The sequence below is a fragment of the Salmo trutta genome, chromosome 38 (assembly GCF_901001165.1).
Source record: "Salmo trutta chromosome 38, fSalTru1.1, whole genome shotgun sequence".
Taxonomy (NCBI): domain Eukaryota; kingdom Metazoa; phylum Chordata; class Actinopteri; order Salmoniformes; family Salmonidae; genus Salmo; species Salmo trutta.
The window spans coordinates 20,076,076-20,088,547 of record NC_042994.1 but is presented as its reverse complement, the minus strand read 5'-3'; the positions used below and the strand labels follow the sequence as shown (position 1 = coordinate 20,088,547).

At 40.1% G+C, this 12,472-nt stretch overlaps 1 protein-coding gene across 3 annotated transcripts in view; it reads left to right on the top strand.

Annotated features, from left to right (window-relative positions):
- Positions 1 to 12,472, top strand: part of LOC115178844 (mitogen-activated protein kinase kinase kinase kinase 3) — a 119,333-nt gene that overhangs the window by 62,096 nt on the left and 44,765 nt on the right. For all 3 annotated transcript variants that reach the window (XM_029740205.1, XM_029740204.1, XM_029740206.1), the window contains 5 exons: positions 1,362 to 1,434; positions 4,215 to 4,346; positions 4,996 to 5,058; positions 5,480 to 5,561; positions 8,833 to 8,955. In XM_029740205.1, coding sequence (XP_029596065.1) covers positions 1,362 to 1,434; positions 4,215 to 4,346; positions 4,996 to 5,058; positions 5,480 to 5,561; positions 8,833 to 8,955 — 473 coding nt within the window. The remainder of the gene's footprint in view (positions 1 to 1,361; positions 1,435 to 4,214; positions 4,347 to 4,995; positions 5,059 to 5,479; positions 5,562 to 8,832; positions 8,956 to 12,472) is intronic.

Here is a 12,472-nt window from a genome sequence, read left to right as displayed (position 1 = left end):
GTGGATGTATTTCAAGGCTTACCTTCAAACTCAGTGCCTCTTTGCTTGACATCATGGGAAAATCAAAAGAAATCAGCCAAGACCTCAGAAAAATAATTGTAGACCTCCACAAGTCTGGTTCATCCTTGGGAGCAATTTCCAAACGCCTAAAGGTACCACATTCATCTGTACAAACAATAGTACGCAAGTATAAACACCATGGGACCACGCAGCCGCCATGCCGCTCATGAAGGAGACGCGTTCTGGTTCTGTCTCCTAGAGATTAACGTATTTTAATGCGAAAAGTGCAAATCAATCCAAGAACAACAGCAAAGGACCTTGTGAAGATGCTGGAGGAAGTACAAAAGTATCTATATCCACAGTAAAACGAGTCCTATATCGACATAACCTGAAAGGATGCTCAGCAAGGAAGAAGCCACTGCTCCAAACCCACCATAAAAAAGCCAGACTATGGTTTGCAACTGCACATGGGGACAAAGATCGTACTTTTTGGAGAAATGTCCTCTGGTCTGATGAAACAAAAATAGAACTGTTTGGCCATAATGACAGTCGTTATGTTTGGAGGAAAAAGGGGGAGGCTTGCAAGCCGAAGAACACCATCCCAACTGTGAAGCACTGGGGTGGCAGCATCATGTTGCTGTGTTTTGCTGTAGGAGGGACTGGTGCACTTTACAAAATAGATGGCATTATGAGGTAGGAGAATTATGTGAATATATTGAAGCAACATCTGAAGACATCAGTCAGGAAGTTAAAGCTTGATCGCAAATGGGTCTCCCAAATGGACAATGACCCCAAGCATACTTCCAAAGTTGTGGCAAAATGGCTTAAGGACAAGATAGTCAAGGTATTGGAGTGGCCATCACAAAGCCCTGACCTCAATCCCATAGAAAATTTGTAGGCAGAACTGAAAAAGCGTGTGCGAGCATGGAGGCCTACAAACCTGACTCAGTTACACCAGCTCTGTCAGGAGGAATGGGCCAAAATTCATCCAACTTATTGTGGGAAGCTTGTGGAAGGCTACCCGAAACGTTTGACCCAAGTTGAACAATTTTAAGGCAATGCTACCAAATACTAATTGAGTGTATGTAAACCTCTGAGCCACTGGGAATGTGATGAAAGAAATAAAAGCTGAAATAAATCATTCTCTCTACTATTATTCTGACATTTCACATTCTTAAAATAAAGTGGTGATCCTAACTGACCTCAGACGGTGAATTTTTACTAGGATTAAATGTCAGGAATTGTGAAAAACTGAGTTTAAATGTATTTGGGTAAGGTGGATGTAAACTTCCGACTTCAACTGTAGATGGGAATATAACTATAAAGTCAGTTTCTCAAATCTTTCATTATTTTCTTGTCAGCTGACTTTGGCGTCTCGGCCCAAATCACAATGACCATTGCCAAGAGAAAATCCTTCATTGGAACACCTTACTGGTAATGTCCTTCATCACTTCCCCCCTTCTATCAATTCTCTCTGTCCCTTGATACCCAAGTCAGGTGAATCTATCCATGGATCTATCGTCCACCATTTTGTCAAGCAGGATATGAATGTGCCCTTCGATTGATTTTAAAAGGTGTTTAACCCCTTAGAGTCGTTATCCGTTACCCCTGTAAAAATCCAATTAGCATAATGAAAACATTTCCATCAAAATCCATCAGTTTAAGCTGGAGATATGTTTTTTTTGCATTGCATCCGCCAATGTTGTACTTCTGCATATGTGGTAAAAGGTGGCAGAGTACCCTAACCCCTATCCCGACCCTTACCCTAGACCGGGTTCGTATCCAAATCCTGACCCTGCCCTCCCCTTACACTGATACATCACACTCTTTCCCTTATTTGAGCCCACCCCTCTCTTTATTCATGTTTTGTTTAGTCTGTTTTGTTTTGACTTCTGTTTTGTTGTTTTTTCATTTCAATAAAGCGACGTTCTTTCCTTGAAAGCGCTATATAAGTCCCATGTAGTAGTATTATTATTATAATACCTGGCGAAAACCAAACAGTGCATTCCACAGTAAGAACCTCATACCAACGATCAAGCATGGCGGTGGTAGTGTGATGGTTTGGGGATGCTGACTCAGGACCTGGACGACTTGGTTTAATAGAAGGAACCATGAATTCTGCTCTGTATCAGAGAATTCTGCAGGAGAATGTCAGGCCAGCCATCTGTGAGCTGAAGCTGAAGCGCAGCTGGGTCATGCAGTAAAACAATGATCCAAAAACACAATCGAGTCTACATGAAAGTGGCTAAAAAGCAACAAATGTTTCGTTTTGGAATGGCCTAGTCAATGTCCAGACCTAATCCCAATTGAGATGCTGTGGCAGGACTTGAAACGAGCAGTTCATGCTTGAAAACCCACAAATGTCACTAAGTTAAGCAGTTCTGCATGCAAGAGTGGGCCAAAATTCCTCACAGCGATGTGAGAGACTGATCAACAACTACAAGAAGCATTTGGTTGCAGTCATTGCAGCTAAAGGTGGCACAACCAGTTATTGGGTGAAAGGGGGTAATTACTTTTTCACACAGGGGAATTAGGTGTTGCATAACTTTGTACATTAATAAATAGGTATAAAAAAAATTGGGGGGGGGGGGGGTTATCTCAGGTTCCCTTTAAGATCTGATATAACATTCAGTATTAACAATATGCAAAAATAGAGAAAATCATAAAGGGGGCAAATACTTTTTCACAGCTCTGTAGGACAGACACTTCAGAACAAACTTATTTTAGATTTTTGTGGGGGACTATCTGTTCCATGTAGGGACTCTGTTATTCAGTGTGTTTGTATGGGCTAATTCAATGTTTAATCAAATAATTGTTTTATTTATTTTTTACATTTTATTTAAAGGGGTCTTAAAATTCTAAATCAAATAGCTAAATGATCTTTGCTATGACTTAAAATAATTCCATATGTTAGCTTAGTAGAACCACTGCCAAGCTTAGGCAGGACTTAGACTCTAGAGGGTTAACATATTCTGATTATATTGATTTGGTGGCGGTGGTAATGATGATGGGCGGCAGGTAGCCTAGTGGTTAAGTGCCAACTAGGTGAAAAATCTGTCTGTGCCCTTGAGCAAGACACTTAACCCTAATTGCACCTGTAATAACTGTCACTCTCCCTAATTGCTCCTGTAAGTCGCTCTAGATAATAGCGTCTGATAAATGACTAAAATGCAATGATGATGTTGGTCTAAATTGTATCATCAAATCCAATTTTAGAACAGTGTATTCGATTCATTTTGAAAGTAACCTATTAAACAAGTCAAACAATTCTGATTATATTGATTTCAATGATGATAACGATGATGATCAAATTAATTTAAGGCCAGTGTTTGGGTTACACTTTATAATAACTTTCACAAATAAGCCTTATAAATGCTTATACATTTTAAAACTTAAAATCATTACATTTACATTTACATTACATTAATTAAATGTAATGTAAAATCACTACAGGGTCATCTCAACCAAGACCTCTGAGCTCAACTGTATAACCCACTGTATGTGCCAATTACTCACTTATAAAATGTTTATAAATATTAACACATTTTGTAAATATTTCTAAAGTTTTGTTTAGCGGTGGCTCGACCGCTAGGGGTGCCACTAAAATGTTTTGCTACCAAGGTCGGGGGTGGCAACCCAACCAAAACTCGCTTAATTCCCCAAAATGGGAATTAAGCGAGTTTGTTCTGAAGTGTCTGTCCTACAGTGCCGTGAAAAAGTATTTGCCCCCTTTCTGATTTTCTCTATTTTTGCATATTGTTGATACTGAATGTTATCAGATCTTAGATAAAGGGAACCTGAGATAACCCCCCCCCCCAAAAAAAATGTATACCTATTTATTTCATTTACAAAGTTATGCAACACCCAATTCCCCTGTGTAAAAAACATTTATAACACTTTTTTTTTTTTTTTAACAATTCCCCAAAATGGGAATTAAGCGAGTTTTGGTTGGGTTGCCACCCCCAACCTTGGCGGCAAAACATTTTAATGGCACCCCTAGTGGTCAAGCCACCGCTAAACAAAAGTTTAGAAATATTTACAAAATGTGTTAATATTTTAAACATTTTATAAGCGAGTAATTGGCACATACAGTGGGTTATACAGTTGAGTTCAGAGGTCTTGGTTGAGATGACCCTGTAGTGTTAATTGCTATTGACTGTGCCAAAGCTATGTGGTGAACGGTACATTTAACTGAGCCGACTCCCTGTGTGCAGGATGGCACCTGAGGTGGCAGCCGTGGAGAGGAAGGGCGGGTACAACCACCTGTGCGACATCTGGGCGGTGGGCATCACCGCCATCGAGCTGGCAGAGCTGCAGCCGCCCATGTTCGACCTTCACCCGATGAGGTTAGCGTTTGGACCTGTTGGCATCAGACCAGGGCCCCCTTTTTTTTTTAAAGGAGAGTGGACTCTCCTTTCGTATATATATATATATTTTTTGACAGAGACCGTTATGAAATGAAGAGCACATAGAGAATGGAGACACAGAGTAGGGCCGGTAGGTGCCGGGATTCTTATCCATGCATGCAGGGGAATCGTATACACTCACCTTCCGTATGTATTTGGACAGTGAAGCATATATTTTTTGGGGCTCTATACTCAAGCATTTTGGATTTGAGATTAAATGTTTCATATGAGGCGACAGTACAGAATGCCACCTTTTATTTGAGGTTATTTTCAGACATATCTGTTTTACCGTTAAGAAATGAAAGCATTTTATGTAGCTAGTCTCCCATTTGAAGTCAAAAGTATTTGGACAAATTCACTTATAATGTATTGCAGTAGTCAATAGTTAAGTATTTGTTCCCATATTTCTAACACGCAATGACTCTACAAAGTCGTTGTATGCGTTTGCAGAACGTAAAGAAAGCAGATCATAATTATTTTCAATGTGTGTTTAGAAAGTTAGTACCTTTTAACTGAGTAAAAGCAAGGATTGGAAGTGAAAGGACTGATTTCCTTAAATACACAACTGCACCTTTTTTATTTTTCTCAGAGCCCTGTTTTTGATGACCAAAAGTAACTTCCAGCCGCCCAAGTTGAAAGACAAGGTGACGTGGTAAGTGTCTTTAGGCTTGCTGCCTGCAACATAACCTTAACCCTGTCCTGTTCTATCTCGTTACTTGAACACACCGCCACCTCCCACCCCAACTCTTATACATTATAACTGGATGGAAAAAGAGATGTAATACAATATTAATGAATCAAATCAAAATGCTGATAAAATATTAACAGTCAGACACACCTGTCATAGAGCCTCAGGTTTGTGTCAATGTCATTGGACTCAGAGAAAGGCTTTCTTTGTGGGGAGGGGTTGGAGAATTGACAGCCTAACTCGATTTACACATAATATGGGGTCAAGTTTTATCCCAAAGAGGTTTGATCATTATTAGCATATACATTTGAATATTTACTTTAAAAAATGATAGAATGGGTGAAATATATTTTTTTTAAATCCAATTTCGTTTTCTCTCCCCAAGGACCAGTAATTTTCATCATTTTGTAAAAATATCGTTGACGAAAAATCCAAAGAAAAGGCCCTCCTCAGACAAGCTGCTGCAGGTAAGATGATCTTGGCCTGAGCTACATAACAGCAATGTGATTGTAGTGATGTCATTGTGTAGATCAAGGGATTTAGTTGCCTTAATGACAACCCAAAGAGTATTGTTCGTAAGGAAGTCTTTCAAATGTTCAAGGTCAAGATTGGGTGAAATAGTGTGAATATTTGGAAATAGAGCTCCCTTTGCATTTGTTATACATACGCTGGTTAAATGGGCAATATGAAGTTCAAACAATAACAAGCACTGACCCCACCACTGTTTTTGTAAACAGCTGAGGTATGATGCTGGAGAAGTTGAACCACTCTCAAATTTATAGAATGAGCTAACAGATTCAAGGATTAATGATACTGTATCAACATTATAGTTTTAACCATGTTTAAAATAAAATGTATTGGTCACTTACATGTGTTTAACAGATGTTATTGTGGGTGTAGCAAAATGATTGTGCTTCTAGCTCTGACAATGCAGTAATATCTAACAAGTAATATCTAACAGTTTCACAACATATACCCAAAATACACGTACATCTAATTAAGGAATGGATTAAGAATATATACATATGTCAGAGCGCCATTGGACTAAGATACAGTGGCATGGTATAGAATACAGTATATACAGTTGAAGTCGGAAGTTTACATACACATTAGTTGGAGTCATTAAAACTCGTTTTTCAACCACTCTACAAATTTCTTGTTAACAAACTATAGTTTTGGCAAGTTGGTTAGGACATCTACTTTGTGCATGACACAAGTCATTTTTCCAACAATTGTTTACAGACAGATTATTTCACTTATAATTCACTGTATCACAATTCCAGTGGGTCAGAAGTTTACATACACTAAGTTGACTGTGCCTTTAAACCGCTTGGAAAATTCCAGAAAATGATGTCATAGCTTTAGAAGCTTCTGACAGGCTAATTGACATCATTTGAGTCAATTGGAGGTGTACCTGTGTATGTATTTCAAGGCCTACCTTCAAACTCAGTGCCTCTTTGCTTGACATCATGGGAAAATCAAAAGAAATCAACTAAGACCTCAGATAAATTGTAGACCTCCACAAGTCCACATACTTTTTGGAGAAATGTCCTCTGGTCTGATGAAACAAAAATAGAACTGTTTGGCCATAATGACCATCGTTATGTTTGGAGGAAAAAGGGGGAGGCTTGCAAGCCGAAGAACACCATCCCAACGGTGAAGCACGGGGGTGGCAGCATCATGTTGTGGGGTGCTTTGCTGCAGGAGGGACTTGTGCACTTCACAAAATAGATGGTATGATAAGGATGGAAAATGATGTGGATATATTGAAGCAACATCTCAAGACATCAGTCATGAAATTAAAGCTTGGTCGCAAATGGGTCTTCCAAGTGGACAATGACCCCAAGCATACTTCCAAAGTTGTGGAAAAATGGCTTAAGATCAACAAAGTCAAGGTATTGGAGTGGCCATCACAAAGCCCTGACCTCAATCCTATAGAAAATGTGTAGGCAGAACTGAAAAAGCGTTTGCGAGCATGGAGGCCTACAAACCTGACTCAGTTACACCAGCTCTGTCAGGAGGAATGGGCCAAAATTCACCCAACTTATTGTGGGAAGCTTGTGGAAGGCTACCTGAAACGTTTGACCCAAGTTAAACAATTTTAAGGCAATGCTACCAAATACTAATTGAGTGTATGTAAACTTCTGACCCACTGGGAATGTGATGAAAGAAATAAAAGCTGAAATAAATCATTCTCTCTGCTGTTATTCTGACATTTCACATTCTTAAAATAAAGTGGTGATCCTAACTGACCTAAGACGGAATTTTTTACTAGGATTTAATTTCAGGAATTGTGAAAAACTGAGTTTAAATGTATTCGGCTAAGATGTATGTCAACTTCCGACTTCAACTGTATATATGAGATGGGTGATGGAAGATTTACACACAATTAAAGTGACTAAGATACCGTCAAATAGTGTGGAGTGCAGTTCATACATATGAGATGAGTAATGCTAGATACGGAACATTATTAAAGTGGCTAGTGATCCATTTCTAAAAGTGGCCAGTGATTCCTAATCTATGTCTATAGGCAGCTGCCTCTGATGTGCTAGTGATGGCTGTTTAGCAGTCTGATGACCTTGAGATATAAGCTGTTTTTCAGTCTTTAGTCCCAGCTTTGATGCACCTGTATTGATCTTGCCTTCTGATCTTGCCGAGTGGGGTGAACAGGCAGTGGCTCGGGTGGTTGATGTCCTTGATTATCTTTTTGGCCTTCCTGTGGCATCGGGTGCTGTAGGTGTCCAGGAGGGTGGGAATTTTGTCCCCAGTAATGCGTTTTGAGGCTATACAGTGTTTGTTTTCAACTAAAACAAGCGTACATTTTGGGTTCTGATGGTGTACGACAGTTGAGCTAAGCTCATGAGGCATATAAAAGATTCTTAAAGAATCAATGGGTAAACATTTATTTAATAGTCCTAAAAAGGATGTTGCAATCGCAGAAAGTGCTGTAGTATGTGCTTCAGTTTCCACATAGCAACTCTTATTTACTATTAGCCTGAGGTTTGTGTTCTTAGAACTCGACCATGCTTATTACTCAAATAAACTTGGACAGAGGAGCCCACCTAACTCTTACAGGCTCAACCGTTTTTATATTTTATCTTCGAAATCTTGTTTAGATCTACCTCACTTAAAGTGCCTTTACACATTACTCTTTAGCCTTTTAATAATCTATTGCACAAGCATGTAATAAAAATGTGATAATGTCTTGTGTCATGCTTGTCTGAGGCAAATGGCACCGTATGCCCATATTTGGGACGCAGCCTAAATGTGTTGTCTGTCTAGTGTTTGTATGTCAGTTCATATCAGATGCACCACTTTAGCCCTGAATCTAATTGTCCTAAGGGGATGGATAAAGTTGTATCTTATCTCATCTCAGATAACATTTTCCCCAAGCCAAGCCAACTCCTATTTTATTCAACTGCTATTTGGCTCAAGAGGGAACAACCACAGCAGGAAATGTATTTTTTTTAAATAATTGAGTGCTATGATTAATTTGTTTTACTCGATTGCATTTCTCATAATGCAATCTTTCTGACACGTGGATTTTCTTGACTGATTCTGGCCCATAGTCTCCTACAGTTAGTCTGGTCCCAGATCTGTTTGCGTTGTCTCGCCAACTGCTATGGTCATTGCCCATCAATAACCATAGGAGTTGGCAAGACCGCACAAACAGATCCGAGACCAGGCTATCCTACAGTATGAACTCAGCTTCATTGTTGTCCCCTGATGTTTTCCCAGCATCCCTTTGTCTCGCAACCTCTAAGTCGCACGCTGGCCATTGAGCTCTTGGACAAGGCCAGCAACCCGGACAACTCCTCCTACGACGACCACTTAGATGATGAGCCCGAGGAGCCCGAGGAGGTACAGTACCGCTGCAGACACTCACAGGACACATCCTCCTTTAATCAAAACCGGTAACCTTTGCTAGTCTGTTACTACTACCTTTCCAACTCCTTGTCACTTAGTGTCAATTCAAACATTTTGCATAACTATTCCATAAGGAGTTGGCAAGATAGCAGAATCAGACTGGCACCCAGGCTTGGTTGCCTCTGAAGTTGCCATTTTTAAATGGTGACATCAATTCTCACAGCGGAATAGTAATAATTTAGATGTTATTTGTTGTCTTATCCTGTTTTCCTGGTTACTGGTTTTGATTGATCAAGGCCCTAAATCATTTTAATTGACTATAAAGGACGATCATTGGTTAGAGCATCTATTGTACTTTGTCATACAGAATATTTTGTCACTGTAGGTTTTACGGGTCAATTTAGTCTGTGTATAATGCACAGCAAGAGTTTGACGGGAGTGCTTTTGCTATTCAAAGCCACAGTATTCACACTCAGCAGTACTTTTATCGTTGTCAATATTATACTAGAATACACTGACTGAACAGTCTGTCTTGTTCATTGGCACACTTAAATGCATATTTGTTAGACGATTACAGAATGTATAATATTATACAGCGTCTATATATTTTTGTTTGAATTTTAAAGATGTATTTGCCTTAGCATAAGCATTAATTAGCCTCTTAGCTGCCTGCATTTTTTTTTTTTACATTTCCTCAAAACATCGTCTCATCAAATGTACGCATGACTCATTCCAAAAAGTTGCACTGTCACTTTAGCTGGCAGTAGCCACATTGTCAAAGGCCATAATAACTGACTGTAGGTGTTGACTCTGTGCCTTAAAGGAATTCTTTAGGCCATTTCACCCCTTGCCCTGTCCTCAACTGCTCCGGGGTAAAGTTTCCCCTAGGTACAGATCTATGATCAGCTTCCCCCAAGCCTAACCTTAACCATTAGTGGAGGAAATGCAAAACTGATCGAAGATCAGCATCTAAGGGCAATTTCACCCTACTCCTCCTCAACTCCTCTCATCAGTTGGGCTGAGTGTCTCTGCCTCTCTCCTTTGCCCTTAGTTGAAATACAAGAAGGTGCTTTGGCTCATACTGGGGTGTGTTTCAACCCGTTGTCCCCCTATCTCTGCGACTCCCACGCTTTTCCATTGGCAGAGAGGTACCGTGCGTGTGTGTGTGTGTGTGTGTGGGCGGGCGGGCGGGCGTTGTGGGCCTATATGGGTGTGTTTGCTTGCTCTGGTAATTGAGATTGTGTGCATACCGACATAGATGTGTGGTTCGTTTTTTTTAACGTTTGTGCATGGGAAGTGTGTTCGGGTGTAACATCCAGAAATGAGCATGTGCTGAAATTGTTTGACGTGGAGAATAGTGTGATACCATTGGGTCCTTGCTAAAGCTAAAATGTATGATACATTTTACCATTTGAGTACTTAGTGCCACTTTACAGTGGGTGACCATAATAAATATTTACATCAGGTAGTATAATTACAGTGTAGATACTGTAGAGCTGCATGTAAATACAAAGGTATCGGGGACACTTATTGTAAATTGGAACCAAATGCTATTTGTCTTTAACGGTAGACCCGTGTGGATCAGTTGGTAGAGCATGGCGCTTGCAACTCCAGGGTTGTGGGTTCAATTCCCACAGGGACCACCACGAAAAAGTATGAAAATGTATGCACTCACTACTGGATAAGAGCATCTGCTAAATGAATAAAATGTAGACAAGAATGGTCCTTTATTTTATCCCAAGATTAAGTTGTGCTGGTGAAGCTCCTTCAACCGCCCTTGGCTTGCGACGGTTTGGCTCTAAATGCTTTTAGTCTCTTCTTCAAAACAACCAGGCAGTGAAGGACGTCCTTCAACTGCCATTTTGTGCCCTGGAAATGTTAGTTCCACTGTGAGCCCTTCACATAAAGTAAAGTGCATGTCCTCTGATGCACGAGGGAGGACACACTGCTAAATAAATAACAGTGGAAGCCATCCTGGGACTACCTTGGCTGCCCCTGAATGTCACCCTGGTCCCTACATAGTGTACTGCTTGGGCTGTGCTCATAATTAGTGCACTATATAGGAAGGAAATGGGCAGCCATTTGGGACGGACCCCTTTCTTATAGTCATGACACAGAAGAAGACTGGCAGCCAACTAATGATTTTCCCCACATGGATTAGTGGAAGGGAGGATATCAGGTTGACACCCCCCCCCCCCCCCCCCCCTGAAGGGTCATTTTCATTACACATGTGTCATCAAAGTGCGACATTCACTGGTGTTATTTTTACACCAGCCTTTTTAATCAGGGAAATGTGGAAGGTTGCCAGGAAGGCGTGACTCACTTGTGGATTGTGTTCTTAATGGAACCCTAATCCCTATATGATGCACTACTTTTGACTAGGGTCCATAGGGGTCTGGTCAAAAGTTGTGCACTATAAAAGTAATAGGGTGCCATTTGGGACGTATATTTCCCTGCCAAGACGGTTTGAATTCTTGTTCTTCTCTCCATCGTTATCGCTGATTGTCGTTACATTATACTGGTCTTACCAGAGAGGAAGAGACGAAGCGAGAGGTTTCACTCTCGTCAAAATCTAAACTTGTTGCCTGCCTTCTGCCAATGGGACAAGTTTTCCCATTGTTAGGAAGGAGACATGAGCATCTCATCATTATATACAGATCTCTGATCTTACCTCTTGACGCTATATACAGTGCATTTGGAAAGTATTCAGACCTCTTCCCCTTTTCCACATTTTGTTACGTCACAGCCTTATTAAAAAAAAATGTCCTCATCAATCTACACACTACCCCATAATGACAAAGCGAAAAAAGGTTTTTAGAAATGTTTACACATTTTATGAAAAATAATAAACATAAATACTTTATTTATATAAGTATTCAGACACTTTGCTATGAGACTCGAAATTTAGCTCAGGTGCATCCTGTTTCCATTGATCATACTTGAGATGTTTCTACAACTTGATTGGAGTCCACCTGTGATAAATTCAATCGATTGGACATTATTTGAAAGGCACACACTTGTCTATATAAGGTCTCACAGTTGGCAGTGCATGTCAGAGCAGGATTGTGTCGAGGCACAGATCTGGGGAAGGGTACCAAAACATTTCTGCAGCATTGAAGGTCCCGAAGAACACAATGCCTTCCATCATTCTTAACCTCTCTGGGACATGCGGGACGCCAGTGAAATAGCAGGGCGGCAAATTCAAAACAACAAAAATCTCATCATTCAAATTTCTTAATCACTCAAGTATTATACACCATTTTAAAGATAAGAGGCTCCTTAATCCAACCACAGTGTCTGATTTCAAAAAGGATTTACAGTGAAAGCATAACATTAGATTATGTTAGGACAGTGCCTAAACATGAAAAACCACACAGACATTTTCCAAGCAAGGAGAGGTGTCACAAAAACCAGAAATACAGCTAAAATGAATCACTAACCTTTGATGATCTTCATCAGATGACACTCCCAGGACTCAATGTTACAAAATACATGTATGTTTTGTTCGATA